General features: G+C 47.0%; 1 protein-coding gene across 7 annotated transcripts in view; it reads right to left on the bottom strand.

Moving 5' to 3' along the window:
- The window catches only part of RHCE (Rh blood group CcEe antigens), a 72946-nt gene that overhangs the window by 34555 nt on the left and 21017 nt on the right, over window positions 1-17374 (bottom strand). For 6 of the 7 annotated variants that reach the window (XM_017856160.1, XM_017856164.1, XM_017856163.1 and 3 more), the window contains exons 2-3: window positions 13151-13337; window positions 7356-7506 (exon numbers count right to left, since the gene is read on the bottom strand). In XM_017856160.1, the coding sequence (XP_017711649.1) occupies window positions 7356-7506; window positions 13151-13337 (338 nt within the window). Of the gene's footprint in view, window positions 1-7355; window positions 7507-13150; window positions 13338-15944; window positions 15965-17374 lie in introns of those variants that run through there. The other variant, XM_017856161.1, reaches the window with a different exon arrangement.

A 17374-nucleotide genomic window follows, 5' to 3' on the forward strand; every position in this document is an offset into this window, starting at 1 on the left:
CAGCTGCCTGAAAAGGTGACCCCCAGCCAGGATGTAACAAAGGCAGGGTGAAGGGAGTAGTCCACCTGGGTGCAAGCAATCGGGGTGCCTTTTCTGTAGAGGGTGTCTAACAATTCTAAAGCCAACTAAAAAGTCTGTCTGTTTTTTATTTACTTATTTTTTTTTGAGACGAAGTCTCGCTCAGTCACCCAGGTTGGGATGCAGTGGCACGATCTCGGCTCACTGCAACCTCCACCCCCTGGGTTCAAGCGATTCTCCTGCTTCGGCCTCCCAAGCAGCTGGGATTACAGGCGCCCACCACCACGCCCAGCTAATTTTTGTATTTTTAGTAGAGACGGGGTTTCACCATATTCCCCAGGCTGGTCTCTAACTCCTGACCTCAAGTTATCCGTCTGCCTTGGCCTCTCAAAGTGCTGGGATTACAGGCATGAGCCACTGTGCCCAGCCTACTTTTTTTTTTTTTTATCACCATGTGCTGACAATTCTAAACAGCGTGGGTGATAAAACAGCCCTCCCAGCATCCTGCCATTGTTCTGCCGCTGTTCTCAGGTGCCCATGTGGCTTGTGCACTTGCTACCTTCAGGTCTGTACTAAAAAAATCACCCCCTTGATGAGATGAAGCTGCCCCGGCCGCCCTCTCTAAGAGTTATCCTCTCTCCTCAACTTGTCGTGTTTCCTTTCTCCATTTTATTTCTCTCTGTGGTACTTACCACTCTCTAACATGCCATATCTTTTATCTATTTGATTGCTTATTGTCAGTCCTTCTGGAACAGACGTTCCATGAGAGTTGTATTTTCCACTGACACAAGAGTGCCTGGCATATAGTAAATACTAAATAAATATTTGTGAAGTGAACAAATGATGGTAAAAAGCCCTCAGTCATACACAAAGAGGAAAGTCTATGCAATTCCCTGATAAGAACTGAAAAGCAGGCTTGCGTTTTTCATCTCTTTGAGCTCCACCAGGAAGGAGTTCAGGAAGAACAGTTGGGGATTCTTGGCCTGGTATATTCATTTCTTAAGCTGCCTGCACCGAAATGACTCTGGTCCCTGGCTCTGGTTCCCCTGAGCCCTCCTGCTGAAGAAACCCAGGCTGAATTGAAGTTTTGAGGAAAATAAATACTCAAAATCAGTGCTAAGCCCTCCTCTACACCAGTTAAGTTAGCAAGTCAAAGCTGCAGAGAAGAGAGGAGATGATGTTATATCAATGCAGTCTTTTAAAGCAATTGTTATGAAGACTGCAACAAAGCAGGAAGAGATTCGGGCTCGCAGGGAGTGTTCCGCCTCTGAAATTTACCCCTCTTCTTGACAGCCATGTTTTTACTGTGTGAACCATCTCCCTTGCCAGCTGCAGCTGGTTGGACCAGAGTGGAAAAATAACCCAGGAGACTGATCCGATTCTCTCTCCCTGGACTGCAGAATTGAGACTAACTGAGAGAAAAGAGTTGTTTTCTGCAGGATCTGGGACATAGAAATGCAGGAACAAGTGGAGGTGGGTGGGTAGGTGGACGGGACACGTTTTTCGCTCAAGAGAAAGCTGGTGTACAGAGACATTAGATGTACAGAGAGAAGCAGAGCCAAAAGATGGAGAGCACAGACTACCTCGGATCTCAGCGGCTTCTCATAGCCAGTTCCAGTGCCCTTCTGAGTCTGGCAGCACCTCCTGCCCTTGGAGGTTCTTTTTGTTTGTTTGTTTTTTAAAATTGTCCCTACTACACAGACATACCTTTATGGTTCTTACACTGAATTCTCTCCATTCTTCCTAAGAAAGCTCTGGTTACATTTTCTTCCTGGGAATCAGGGAGTTCTCATTAATCCTTACATTAAGCAGAGAGAAAAAGCAGAAAATGGAAGTGTGCAAACCGGAATCCAGGAGCCCATGGTGATATAAACAAATACAGAGATGAGTGGATGAACGGAGAAGTGAAAGCTTTTCCTTACAGAAGAATGCCCACTATTGAAAGGAAGATGGAATTAGAAAACCAACATTGGCAATTATTATAGTACTAATTTATTCAGGGAAGAATCAATGAACACTCGAATCAATGAACACTCAAATCAGTGGGTGAAAGTTGGATGATAAACAGGATTTCTATAGGAAATTATCTCCTCACAAGATGTTTATTAATTACAAAGGAGAAAATAGTAACTTTGCAGTGGAAGATCCTGGCAGGTACCATCTTAACCCAATGATCACAGTTAACACACCTAGTAATGGGGCAAATTGACAGCCTGTCTTCTGATATGATATACTAAGAAGGGCGCACACGGCTTCTGTTGAATTCCTACCAAAAATGCATACCCACCATCTAATCATGAGGGACGGCAGACAAACCCACATTCTACAAAATAACTGGCTCAAAACTTCAACATATATCAAGGTCATGAAAGATAAAGAAAGATGAAGAAACGGTTCCAGATTGATGGAGTTTAATAAGACATGAGAACTAAATGCAAGATGTAACCCTCGACCACAAAATATACATATATATTTTTCTAGAAAGGATATTATTAAGACAATTTGTGAAATTAGAATAAGGTAATCATAATGTATCAATGTCAATTTCTCATTTTTGTTAACTGAACAATGGTTATGTAAGAGAATGTCCCTGTGTTTTAGGAAATTGTATTAGTCTGTTTTTACACTGCTATAAAGATACTTCCTGAGACTGGGTAATTTGTAAACAAAAGAGGCTTAATTGACTCACAGTTCAGCATAGCTGGGGAGGCCTTGGGAAACTTACAATCATGGTGGAAGGTGAAGGGGAAGCAAGGCACATCTTACGTGGTGGCAGGTGAGAGAGAGAGAGAGAAAGAGAGAGAAGTGCCACACTTTCAAACCATCAGCTCTCCTGAAAACCCACTCACTATCACAAGAACAGCATGGGGGAACCACCTCTATGATCCAATCACCTCCCACGAGGCCTGGCCCTCAACATGTGGGGATTACAATTTGAGATGAGATTTGGTAGGGGATATAGAACCAAACTGCATCAGAAATATACACTGAGGCCAGTTATAGCGGCTCACACCTGTAATCTCAGCACTTTGGGAGGCTGAGACAGGCGGATCAACTGAGGCCAGAAGCTCAAGACCAGCCTGGCCAATATGGTGAAACCCCATCTCTACTAAAAACACAAAAATTAACTGGGCATGGTGGCACATGCCTCTAATCCCAGCTATTCGGGAGGCTGAGGCACAAGAACTGCTTGAACCCAGGAGGCGGACATTGCAGTGAGCCGAGATCACACCACCGCACTCCAGCCTGGGTGAAGGAGCAAGACTCTGTCCCAAAAAAAAAAAAATAGTAATACACACTGAAGTATTTAGGGGTTAAAGTCACACACACAAATGAAGACAACCAAAAATTAATAAATACAAACTTCCAGGTTGGGCGCAGTGGCTCACACCTCTAATCCCAGCACACTGGGAGGCCAAGGCGGGTGGATCACCCGAGGTCAGGAGTTTGAGACCAGCCTGGCCAACATGGCGAAACCCCATTTCTACTAAAAATACAAAAGTGAGCCAGGCGTGGTGGTTTTCGCCTGTAATCCCAGCTACTCGGGAAGCTGAGACAGGAGAATCACTTGAACCTGGGAGGCAGAGGTTGCAGTGAGCCGAGATTACACCATTGCACTCCAACCTGGGTGATGAGAGCGAAACTCTGTCTCAAAACAAAACAAAACAAAACCTCCCCATATTCCCTCCAAGACCATTGTTCTTTTTTCCACCCCAAACATCCCCAGCTCCCTTGAAGAAGATGCCATCACACTCTCCCTCCCTTGCTGTGGTCTAAGCCTCCTGGCCGCCTCTTGGTCCCTGATGATGTCAGCTCCTGCCCTTCAGCCTTTCTCTCCATCACTCTTCCCAGAAATTATCTTAGTCCACCCAACTCCTTCCCTCTCGGTTCCTTGACCGCTCGTGTGTCTTTCCCTACGTTACACTTCTGCCACCCACTATCAAGCCTTAGACCTTGTCATTACCAGTAACTGTGTTGCCTCCATAGCCTCAGTTTCAGGCATTGTACCTGATGACCACCACCACCTCCTATCTGTCCAGCTCACTTCCTTAAATTGCCTCCCTTCAACAGTTCCAATCAATGGAGCCTGAGAGCAATGGTGATGATGAAAATAACAGCACTGCCGCAACACTTACCCCATGCCAGGCACTGTTCTAAACATTTTAGAACAGTGTTCAAAATTGAACAAGTGTTCGCTCGCTTGTTCAATCCTCACAACAGCCCTAGGAAGTAGTATTATTCTTATCCCCATTCTATACATAGGGAAACTGAGGCACAGAGAGGTCAACTAAGGGGCCCAGATGGATTCAGCTAGTGTGGGTTGAGCTGAGATTTGTACCCAGGCTGCCTGACTGGGCTCCCCCGTTTTCACTCTCTCTCCTTTCTTAACCAGCTTAGATTTCGTGGGCTACTGTTATGCTTCCTCCTTTGCAAACAGCCCCATCTCTGGTCTCCCTTGGGCTTTGGGCTCCCTCTGGGCAGCACCCCAGGCTGGGCAAGTTCAACTCTGCTTCTTCCACACCTGCCTGGAGCAGCTGCACACAGCCCTGGTCACTGACGCACTTTCCACCAATTACAAGCCCTAGGGACCCTGGTGCCAGCCTGCAGTCCCGCTGCACCCCTCCAGTCCTCTCACTGTCTTCTACTCCCACAGATGACCATACCACACTTTCCCTCTCCACAAACCCCATCCCTCCTTCCCACCCCCACATGAGGCTGATGACGGTGCCTCTCGTTTCTCTGCGAAAATACAAGTAATTAGTAAGGAATTTTCTCTTCTCCCTGCAGGAGACTGAACCTGTGGCACCCACCACCATATCTGCCAGTCTATTCACAGTCCCTGCCATTTCTCTCGTTAAGATGAACTGCCCCTGCATCAGCCTAAAGGCGCAAAATCCTACTCCCACTTTCCAACTCAAAGGCTTGACTCTTGCAATTCATCTCTCTTCTGTTTCATCAGAGTTTTCTTCTCTCTATCGGATTATTGCCCTCCCGCTTCTTCTCCATTTCTCTGTTCCCCTTTATAGCAAAGTCCTTGGCAGGGCTGCCTCTGCATGCTGTCTCCACTTTCTCATCTCCCGCTCTTGAATTCGTCAAGCCAGGCTTTTGCCTTCATCCTCCTTTAAAACCACGCATGCCAAGGTCTCCTTGCCAAATCCAATGGCTACTTCTCAGCCTCCATCCTACTTGACCTCTCAGCAGCACTCAACCCACCTGAGGCCCTCTCTTTCCTTGCCTTCTAGGACCTCACCCTCTCCTGGGCTTCCTCCTGCCTCTCCAAGCACAATTCTGTCTCCTTTGCTGGCTCTTCCACATGTCCCCACTCCAAAATGCCGAGTGTTCTAGCACTCAGTTCTCAGACTTCTTCCCATCTATCTTTATCCTCACTCCTGAGTGATCTCCTTGGGTCTCAAGGCTTTAAACACCATCTGTAGCATAACAACTCCCAAATTTGTATCCCTAGCACTAACCTTTCCACTAAGCTTCAGACTTGTACATTTCCATTCAGTGTCTCCACTGGGATGTTTCATACCCATCTCTAGCCCCCATCTTAACCCTAACACTACCACATTTGACACTGAACTCCAGGTTTTCCCTCCCAGATCTATCCCACCCCAGTGTTCCGCATCTCAGTAAATGGCACCAGCAGCCGCTGAGTCGTGCCAGATCAGAACCTTGAAGTCATCTTGACCCTCTCCCACCCCATGTGCAGTCTATCAGCAAATCCTGTCAATTCTGCTATTAAAATACAATCAGGATCCAACCACTTCCCACTACTCTCACAGCTATTGTCCTAGTCTGAGTCTGGATGATGGCAATCGCTGCCACTCTGGTCTCCACCTGCTTCCTCCCTTGCCCCTTCAGTCTTTTCTGAACCCAGAAGCCAGAGTGATTATCTTAAAACATAAGTCAGATCATAGCTCTCCTCTGCCCAGCTCTCCTCTGCCCAACACTCCCTAGTGCTCCCTGTATTTCTCAGAGTAAACTCCAAAGTCCTTTGGGATACTGAGGCACAGTAAAGGGGCTTCAAGTTTTTTTTTTTTTTTTTGTAAACATGCATCATCTTATGTGATTAATTCAATTACTCCCTCAAACCCTATGTGGTAGTACTGCTACCCTCATATTACAGATGAAGAAACTAAAGCTCTAAGAGGTTAAATTGTCCAGAGTCACACAGGGATTTATGGCAGAGCTGGGATGCAAACCCCAGCCTTTTTTTCCAAGTCCAGTGCTCTTTCTTCTAAGCCAGGCTGGAACTCTGGGTTCTTGCTTGGGTTCTGCCACTATCTTGCTATGTGATCTTGGGCAGTCCCCTCCCCTCTCCAGGCATCACCTTTCTCACCTGTGAGATGGGAAGGTCAGCTATGTCCTCACTCAGGGCCAGGGTTACAGCAGAGGACTGTAAGGAAGATGCTGGCTGTACAAACTTGCTGGACCCACTGCTGGTGAGGCTCTGATAATTAATTACTTTTATACAACCATAATTATATCATGAATAGCACAATCCGACAGGATTATACTGTAGTCGTTAAAGGCACTGGTTTGTTGTGCTTAAACATTTGCACAGACCACACTGTTGCAACCTCATTTGGGCATCTATCTATTTATCTATTAATCTTTTCGTTTCTTTTTTTCTTTTTGAGATAAAGTCTTGCTCTTGTCCCCCAGGCTAGAGTGCAACGGTGCCATCTCGGTTCATTGCAACCTCCACCTCCTGGGTTCAAATGATTCTCTTGCCTCAGCCTCCTGAGTAGCTGGAATTACAGGCTCCTGCCACCATCCCCAGCTAAATTTTGTATTTTTAGTAGAGATGAGGTTCCACTATGTTGGCCAGGCTGGTTTTGAACTCCTGACCTCGGGTGATCCACCCTCCTCGGCCTCCCAAAGTACTGGGATTACAGGTGTGAGCCACCATACCTGGCCTATCTGTGTCTGTCTGTCTATCTATCTATCTATCTATCTATCTATCTATCTATCTGTCTATCTGCCTACCTATTTATTTAGAGATGAGGTCTTGCTATGTTGCCCAGGTTGGTCTCCAACTCCTGGGCTCAAGCAATCCTTCCAACTCACACCTCAGCCTCCTGGTAGCTGGGACTACAGGTGCACGCCGCCACAAATGGATAATTTAGAAAAAAAAATATTTTTTAGAGATGAGGATCTTGCTATGATGCCCAGGCTGGTCTCAAACTCCTGGCCTCAAGTGATCTTCCTCCTCAGCCTCCCAAGTAGCTGGGATTACAGGTTGTCTTTATTTTTTAAAACCCCAGAAACCCCACCAAATGGGGCTTTTGGCCCTTTCCTCCCAGGTCCCTCCTCCCAGCACCATGACTCACTCTGAAGATATTATAGATGACCATCCTCATGGTGCCAAAGACTGTCAGCTCCACCAGCACCATCACCACCAACTGCACCAAGTTGACCTTCCCCAAGACAGCACTCACTGAGATCAGCACCGACATAGCGCTCCTGGTGGCCAGCCGAATACTGGGGAAGAGAAGGAGAACCAGGATGACTGAGAAGGAAGGATGCCTCTCATTCATTCATTCATTCATTCAACAAACACTGTTGGGCACCTACTTTCTGTGGGAATAGAAGACAAGATTTCTACCCACCTGGGCGCTGATGCTGCGGACTGGAGTGACCATCTCTTCCCCCGTCAAGGTGACCTCTGCACCCTGAGCCATGTGGTCTGGCAGATGACTTAATCACTCTGTGCCTCAGAGCCTTCATCTATGAGGCACTGATCTACACATACTCATCTGACTGAGGATGATCGGGGCGACTGCACCCTCAGGGGACCTGACAACTGGGATTCTGCCCAGGCTTCTTTTCTGCCGCCATCATTCAGATGCTCAACAGAGGGCACTCTTCCCCCGCAGGCCTGTCCGCATCCAGTCACCCCATCCTCATCTGGGGCCACTGTCCCTTCTCTCCCTGTCCGTGGAAGTGGAAAGAAATTGGATTTGGAATCAGGACAAGCCAGGCTTCCAGTCTCAGCCTTGCCACTGGAGTGGCTATTTCATCTCACTGAGCCTATTTCTCCTTCTGCAAATTAAGAATGATGATCAAACATATCCCATGTTGGTGTCCTGGGGATGTGAAGGAGTATTCTTCCTATCGGTGTGTCTAGCACCAAGACTGGCACAAAGAACCAACTCCTGAAAAGATGCTAGCCTTATTAACACTATTATGATTCCTTCCTTCCCTCCACTAATGAGCATGCTCAGGAGGAGAAAATGATTTTTGTCTTCAAGGTACTTATGATCCAAAAAAAAAAAAAATGTACTTATGATCCAGACAGGCTACACCATGAGCCTGTCAACTAAGAATATCTGTGATATCACAAGGCTAGTGGGGTTCATTGGAAGGAGAGGATGATGCTGACTGGACTCATCAGGGAGGACTTCCTGTAGGAAGTGGAGAGGATGATGCTGACTGGACTCATCAGGGAGGACTTCCTGTAGGAAGTGGTACTGAGCTGGACAATCCATGGATATCCAGTCTCCCCTGAGCACCTTGCTCTGAGACTGCCTCCTCCCTCTGGGAGTTAATGATGATGATGCTACAACCACAGCAACAGTGATGATAATGATTTATTATAAGAGCATTTTGTAAAACAGGCTTGTAATAGCATCACCTCTTTTACATTTTAACCCTATAAGGCTGGGTGCAGTGGCACATGCCTGTACTTCCAGCACTTTGGGAGGCCAAGACAAGCGGATCACTTGAGGCCAGGTGTTCAAGACTGGCCTGGCCAACGTGGTGAAACCCTGTCTCAACCAAAAATACAAAAATTACTCGGGCGTGGTGGCACATGCTTGCAATCCCAGCCACTCTCGAGGCTAAGGCATGAGAGTCACTTGAACCCAGGAGGCAGAGGTTGCAGTGACCCGGGATCTCACCACTGCACTCTAGCCTGGGTGACAGAGTGAGACTCCGTCTCAAAAATAATAATAATAATAAATTAAAAAAAAAATTTAACCCTCTGTGCGAGTCTCTGTAAAATCGTGCTAGCTTACCATTCAGTATCCCCATTTTACAGAGGGTCATGCAGAGGATTATAATGGATTTTTTGGAAATAGTCACACCAGCTGATCACAAATGTGAGGTTCAAACCCAGCTGGCCTAGATCCAAAGCCTGTGCTCTGAAGTCTGGACTTCGCTTCCTCAGTGTTTGCTGCAGACTATGCCCGCTTAAGCCTCCAGGACTTTAGGGGAAGATCAGAAAAGGGCAAAGGGCATTGGGAAGGAGTCTTACAGGGACCAGGAATTTAGAATAAGGGGTTACTCAATGTACCATCGTGCCTGGACAAGTTATTCCTTTTAAGTGGGTGTTCATTTCATTGACAAAGGCTTAACTCAGGAGCATGTGTGCCGGCGGCAGTATTTCACTCCTCAAGGGCCAGTTTGTGCTGGGGAGGTGCTAAGATAGTGACATGCAGTGGTTAGGAGCATGCTCTCAGGTCTAGGCTGCCTGGGCTGGAATCTTGACTCAGCCACTTTCTGGCTGTGTGATCCCGGGCAACTTATATCACTCTGTGCCTTGGTGCCTCCATTTATAAGGTGGACCCAATGCCTCTGGAGCCACAGTAAGGGCAAAGTGAGTTGATATATGTCAAGTGCAATAAAGGGGTTGGTTATTGCTATTATCTTCTAGGGAGAGTCCTAGAGATTTCAAAATGCAACATTAAAAAATCACAATTTTAAACCCAGGAATGGTGGCTCAAACCCGTAATCTTAGCACTTTGGGAGGCTGAGGTGGGAGGATTGTTTAAGGCCTGGAGTTTGAGACCAGCCTGGGCAACACAGTGAGACTTCATCTCTATTAAAAAAAAAAAAAAAAAAAAAAAGCTAGGTGTGGTGGTGTGTGCCTGTGGTCTCAACTACTCAGGAGGCTGTAATTCCAGTACTTTTGGGAACCGAGGTGGGCAGATCATTTGATCCCAGGCGTTTGAGACCAGCCTAAGCAACACAGTGAGACCCTGTCTCGGCAGAAAATAGAAACATTAGCTAGGTGTGGTGGTGTGCACCCGTAGTCCCACCTACTTGGGAGGCTGAAGCAGGAGGATCACCTGAACCCAGTGAGGTTGAGGCTGAGTGAGCCATGATCGTGCCACTTCACTCCAGCCTGGACAACAGAGTGAGACCCTGTCTCAAAAACAGTTTTAGGCTGGGCACGGTGGCTCACACCTGTAATCCCAGTACTTTGGGAGGCCTAGGCGAGTGGATTACCTGAGGTCAGAAGTTCGAGACCAACCTGACCCAACTGGTGAAACCCCGTCTCTACTAAAAATACAAAAATGAGCCAGGCATGGTAGTGGGCACCTGTAAAAAAATTTAACTCAGGAGGCTGAGGTGGGAGGATTACTTGAGCCCAGGAGGCAGAGGCTGCAGTGAGCTATGATTGTATCACTGCACTCCAGACTGGGCAACAGAGCAAGACCCTGTGTAAATAAATAAATAAATAAAATTTTAAAACATCCCACTTTTAGGGTTCTGTTTATTTTCATTTTTGCTCCAATACCCATTTGCTAAGTTATTAGTATGTGAGGAAAACAAAGAACAACGTTGAACAAGATAGGCCCCTCCCCTGAAGGGACTCAAAACAGAACCAAATCAGTCCCAAGTCAAGTGGCACAAGCTGGAGTGTTGCCAAGGGAGAGTACCCTGTCCCCGGGGGCAGGCTTGGGCACCACCCATCAGCACAGCCCTGATGGGAACCAGTCAGGAAGCCAGTTTCAGCAGGGGTCACCCCTAGGTGGATCCAAGCAGTCAGGGGTGGGGCGGGAGAGTTGACTCAGGCTGCGAGTGACTTCTCTCCCTTCTTGTCTTCCTGGATTGAGTCAAGAACGAACAGGTCTCTGGACATCAGACAAAGGGAGCAGTCGTAGACGCCTCCTGCCCCATTCTGCTGTGGTGCAGAAGGCTGAAGGCTGGTGTGACCTTAAGCTAAGGCAGCAACACCAAATCAGGGCCACCACCTTTTGAATTCCCCCAGGGTGCCCTTTGTCACTTCCCAGTTGAATGCAGTGTGTGTGTGTGTGTGTGTGTGTGTGTGTGTGTGTGTGTGTTTAAAAAACTGTGTTTTTTTGTTTGTTTGTTTTTTTGAGATGGAGATTCACTCTGTCGCCCAGGCTAGAGTGCAAAGGTACAATCTCGGCTCACTATAGCTTCTGCCTCTCGGGTTCAAGTGATTCTCCTGCCTCAGCCTCCCAAGTAACTGGGATTACAGGCGCCTGCCACCATGCCCAGCTAATTTTTGTATTTTTAGTAGAGATAGGATTTCACTATGTTGTTCAGGTTGGTTTCGAACTCCTGACCTCAGGTGATCCACCTGCCTAGGCCTCCCAAAGTACTGGGATTACAGGCATGAACCACTGCGCCCGGCCTAACACCATTTTTGAGACAGGGTCTCACTCTGTTGTCCAGGCTGGAGTGAAGTGGCATGATCATGGCTCACTCAGCCTCAACCTCACTGGGTTCAGGTGATCCTCCTGCCTCAGCCTCCCAAGTAGCTGGGACTACGGGTGCACACCACCACACCTAGCTAATGTTTCTATTTTCTGCCGAGACAGGGTCTCACTGTGTTGCTCAGGTTGGTCTCAAACTTCTGGGCTCAAGTGATCTGCCCACCTCAGCTCCCAAAAGTACTGGGATTACAGGTGTGAACCATCACACCCAGCCTCTAAACCTTTTAGAAAGAAAATATAGAGAGTTTTTTCCCCCAGGGCCAATCGGGAGCTGGCTAGACTGTGTTTCATGTTCTGACCACTCCGGAGTATATGGAAAAGGTTATAATAAAAAGGTGGAGCCATCTCCACCACTTAGCTGTGTGGCCCGAGACAAGTGCCCTGCACTCTCTGAGCTTCCACTTCCTTATTTGTATACTAGGTTAGATCCCTACCTGGAAGAGTTAAACAAAATTATATTTGTGGAGTGCTCAGCACAGTTCCTGGCTCATAGAGAAATGTTTAACAGCAGTGCTCAGAGGTTTAGCAGGGTCTTAGAGGGGGAGGCTGGAATGGCCTTGAGAGGTCCCCAAGGTGCCTAGGGTGACATTTACCATCCTCTTGTCAGCACAGAGATTCAGAGTTGAACAAAATAAAACAATGTTTCAGGAAAAAATTTAGCCTAGTTTCTCCCATTAAGTGCCAATGCCCTTTTAAAACGTGTATAGTTTGATGTGTAACCATCACCTGTGTGAACATAGAGAACATTTTCTGCACCCCATGAGGTTATTTTGTGTTCCTTCCTAATCAATATCCACCTCCTGCCCAGGTAACCACAATTCTGACTTCTAGCACCATTAAACATTAGTTTTGATGGTTCTTAGCATTTCACATAAATGCATCTAAACGAAGCACAGGTAATTTAATGAAAATAAAGCCATGGCTATTTCTTGTCTAGCAGCATTTGAGGGCTGAAAGTCATTTCTTTTCAAAAGAACGTCTCTCAGGCCGGATGCGGTGGCTCACGCCTGTAATCCCAGCACTTTGGGAGGCCGAGGTGGGTGGGTCACCTGAGGTCAGGAGTTTGAGACTAGCCTGACCAATATGGAGAAACCCTATCTCTACTAAAAATACAAAATCAGCCAGGCATGGTGGCACATGCCTGTAATCCCAGTTACTCGGGAGGCTGAGGCAGGAGAATCACTTGAACCTGGAAGGCTGAGGTTGTGGTGTGCCGAAATGGCGCCATAGCACTCCAGCCTGGGTGACAAGAGTGAAACTCAGCCTCAAAATAAAAAAGAGAAAGTCTCTCTAGGTGTGGCATGGCTATTTCTCTCTGTCTAATGTGTTTCCTTCTTACTTCTTCCATAAACTTATGTTGATTATGTAACTTTACAAAATCATAAACAACAATAACCGAAAAGAAAGGATGCAGGAGGAATGTAGGCCTGGACTCCCTGTGATACAAAGAGTAGGGCTGCCCAGTAAAATACAGGATGACCAGTTAAATTTGAATTTTAGATAAACAATGAAAAATCTTTTAGCATGAGGCTGTCCTAAGTATTACACAACACTGGTGCTAGACAGAGAGGGGGCAATACCCCAGATCTTCTGGAACCTGTCCTTTTGGGCTCCATTCCCTCTGTGACCCAGAAGTGATCCAGCCACCATCCCAATACCTGAGCAGTTTGATGACCACCTTCCCAGGAGCGAACTGGCTCAGGAAGCCGTCCAGCAGGATTGCCCACTGCACACCAAGGGCCAGCATGAAGAGGTTGAAGGCCACACTGCTCCAGCTGTGTCTCCGCAAATTCGAGGTGAAGAAGCCCAAGCCAAGGGCTGCCATCACAGTCAGATCTTGGCAGACTGCTCAGTGGGGAGATGGCGAGAAGAAGGAGGGGGAAGCAGACGAGATTTAGGGTGGTGCGAAATTAGAGTCTTACAAAATGGCAGCTGGAAGGGACATGTGAGATCATTTACAAGTATTTGGTCACATTACTTTGCCTCTTTAAGCCTCAATGTTCTCATCTGAACAATGGGGATAACACACGCATGCCGTGTGGGCTTAAGGTAAGGATTAGAGGAGCTAAAGCTAATTAAGCACTTAGGGCAGGGCCTAGCCCATAATGAGTGCTCAGCAAACGTGGCAATTACTGTATTATTAAACCTAATAATAAGAACAAGTGTAAAGCACACGTGCTTGATGCACATGGACACTCAGTAAAGGTCATTGCTGCTGTTATTGCAGATCAGGGCCAACCCCCTGGCCGTGCACATGAGAAAATAAGGCCACAGAAGCCAAGTGACTTGGCCCAGGACACACAGAAAAGAGAGGGCAGAGACAGGCCCAGTGCTGTTGTTGTTGGGAACCACATAACCTCCACAGCAAACCTCCCTCCCTTTGCCACCTGCTGTGAGGGACCTGGTGAGCCAGCTGGCAGAAAACATCAGGGCCACCTGGGTAGCCCTCACCTTTCCCAGTCTCAGGGCCTGAGCAGAGGCTGCTGTGGCAGGTGAGTGGAAGAGACGCACCTGAGGGCAGGGAGGGGCCCAGCAAAGCGAAGAGGGTGAGTACTTGGTTTAACTGCAGTTTTGAAAAAGGGTTAGCAGCTTGAGCTCCAGAACGAGACAAACTTGGGTTCAAATCAGGTCTCTGGCACCCTCTAACTGTGTGGTCTTGATCTTGTTACTTAACATCTCTGAGCTTTATAACAGCCTACATTTCTTAAGTGTTTACCATGTGCCTACACTGTTTTAATCACTTTACATAGACTATCTTGTCTCATTCTCACAACCACACTGTGATGTGGGCGCTGCTACTGTCACCATTTTACAGATATGAAAACCAAGGCACAGAGGAGTTACGTAACTTGCCCCGGTGGGTAGAGCTAAGATTTTTGCTTTAATTTTGAGATGGAGTTTCACTCTTGTCACCCAGGCTGGAGTACATTGGCAAGATCTTGGCTCACTGCAACCACCGCCTCCTGGGTTCAAGTGATTCTCCTGCCTCAGCCTCCCAAGTAGCTGGGATTACAGGTGCCTGCCACCATGCCCAGCTAATTTTTGTATTTTCAATAGAGAAAGGGTTTCACTATGTTGGCCAGGCTGGTCTGGAACTCCTGACCTCAAGTGATCTGCCCGCCTCAGTTTCCCAAAGCGATGGGATTACAGGCATGAGCCACAGGGCCCAGCCTATAGCCAAGATTTAAACCAAGATAGTCTGCTGGAGCCTGTGCCTTGGACTACCACACCATCTGCCCTCCCTCTGCTTATTCTCGTCTGTTAAATAGGGAAAATGATCATACTTCCTTCATTAGGTTGCCAGAATCAAATGGTATATGTAATGCACATAATTGCTCCAAATTGTAAATGCTATTTCATCAATAATCACCAAGTGCTTTCACACATGAATAAATGACTGGAGAGAGAGAGATCTTGAAGAATTTTTTTTCCATCATGAATATTGTCTCTAAGTTTGGGAGATGTTTTACTTTTTTAGTTTTAGTGTTTAAATTTTCTGCAACCTGCATGTAGACAATTTTTTGTTTGTTTGTTTTTTGAGACAGAGTCTCTCTGTCGCCCAGGTTGGAGTGCAGTGGTGCGATCTCGGCTCACTGCAACCTCCGCCTCCCGGGTTCAAGCGATTCTTATGCTTCAGCCTCCTGTGCTTCAGCGGGAACCACAGGCACACCCCACTATGCCTGGATAATTTTTGTATTTTTAGTAGAGACAGGGTTTCATTATATTGGCCAAGGTGGTCTCAAACTCCTGACCTCATGTAATCCACCAGCCTCTGTCTCCCAAATTGCTGGGATTACAGGCCTGAGCCACCATGCCCAGCCTAGATAATGTTTTTTAAAAAGGTGGAAGGGAAACATAGGCTTTGAGTTCACATAGCTCTGTTCGATCCCAGCTCTATCATTTCCTATTAGATTAAACCTCACTAAATTGCCACCAGTTGACTGTTTTGGACATATAAAAATATCAATTTAGGAGGCCGACGTGGGTAGATCACGAGGTCAGCAGTTCGAGACCAGCCTGGCCAACACGGTGAAACCCCGTCTCTACTAAAATTACAAAAAAATTAGCTGGGTGTGGTGTAATCCCAGCTACTCGGGAGGCTGAGGCAGGAGGATCACTTGAACCTGGGAGGCAGAGGTTGTGATGAGCCAAGATCGCGCCATTGCACTCCAGCCTGGATGACAGTGCAGTGAGACTCCGTCTCAAAATAAATAAATTTAAAAAAATATGAATTTATGTCTTTCAACTTCATAGCCTGTGGTCTTGTAAGTTGCTTACTTTCCTTATGAGCTAAATAAGGGTAATTAGACCAACCTCAAAGGGTGCTGGGAAATCCAAAGAAAATAATGTTTTGTTCAAGTGCTTAGTACAGTGCATGGCACATGGAGAACGCTCTGTAAATAGTGGTTATTCATCAACACCATCAGAACAATCACAGCAGTAGGAACTCACCTGCCACTGGTCTCCGAACCTGGCTTTGATAAGAATGAGAAGCTGTCATTATTGGAACTCTCCAAAGTCTCAGAAAAAGTCTTTGATTTATAAAGTACATTTAAATTCACTTCCATTGAAAAATACACACATCTACGGTCTGCCAGAGAGGACAAGGTTGGACACTGACATTTCCAAATGAACCTGACACCACCAGGATACAGGAGACCCCCAAGGACCTCCACGGGACCTGGGGATTTGGGGCGTGGGTGAGAAGTGGGCATTAGGGAGGATTCAACTCTTCGCACCTCTTCTGACAGCAGGGAGGGAGGTGCAGGGAATGTTTCTGTCTCCTGCTTGCGTCCTTAGGAATGGGGGTGTGTGGCCAGGGGACATTTTATACAGGGGTTCCTCTTGGGATTACTCAAATTCCCTCAGGAGCCAAGCAGGAAATCTGTGTATGAAGGTACAATGCACATGTGGGAGCAGTGAGGCTCGTGTTCAGTTGGAGACTGCACGCCCCACTTAAGGTATGCAAATTCAACCTTTTATTAAACACGACTGTTAAAGTGCATCTGCCATTTTGCAGCAATGCTATAAAGCATAGGGTCCAGACTTATTGAAGATTCTATGAGTGGGGCAATTCTTCCATTTTCCTTTCATTTTACAGAAGGGGACCAGAGACAGCTTGTGAGGGGCGCCCATGACCAGGCCCAGAGGAGAATGGTACATTCTAAGGAAGGCCTTCAGGAAAAGTTTATGAAAGCCCCACAACTTGGAGAAAGAAAATCTAACCTGGTAGTTCAACAGTGAACCAACTCCCAGGCCCCAAAGCATGCCGGCAGCAGAGCCCAGCTCTGAATGCTTGGAACTATGTCCGTACACAGGCTAGGCTGTCTCTAGCTCTTTTTTCCCTCACTTCACTAAGCGATCTCAGGCAAGTCCATTACCCTCTTTAGGCCTCAGTTTCCCTGTCTGTAACACATAGGAGTTGGGCTTGATACTAAGGCTTTTACAGCTCTGGAACATTCCAAAGAAGTTAGTGGAAGATGGGGAGAGGAGAGTTGCCCAGATAAGGGCAGAGTTGGGGCCCTAAAGATGAGGAAGTCAGACCGGGTGTGGTAGCTCACATCTGTAATCCCAGCACAATCCCAGCACTTTGGGAGGCCAAGGAGGGAGGACTGCTTGAGCTGAGGAGTTCAAGAACAGCCTGGGCAACATAGCAAGACCTTGTCTCTACAAAAAATACAAAATTACTTGGGCGTGGTGGCGAGTGCCTGTAGTCCCAGTTACTCAGGAGGCTGAGGTGGGAGGATCACTTGTGCCTAGGAGGTTAAGGCTGCAGTAAGCCACGATCACACCACTATACTTCAGCACCCTGGGCGACAAAGGGAGACCCTGTTTAAAAAAAAAAAAAAAAAAAAAAAAAAAAAAAAAAATAAAAAACAGGG

Source organism: Rhinopithecus bieti, unplaced genomic scaffold (genome assembly GCF_001698545.2).
Source record: "Rhinopithecus bieti isolate Rb0 unplaced genomic scaffold, ASM169854v2 scaffold_41644, whole genome shotgun sequence".
In the NCBI taxonomy this organism is placed as follows: domain Eukaryota; kingdom Metazoa; phylum Chordata; class Mammalia; order Primates; family Cercopithecidae; genus Rhinopithecus; species Rhinopithecus bieti.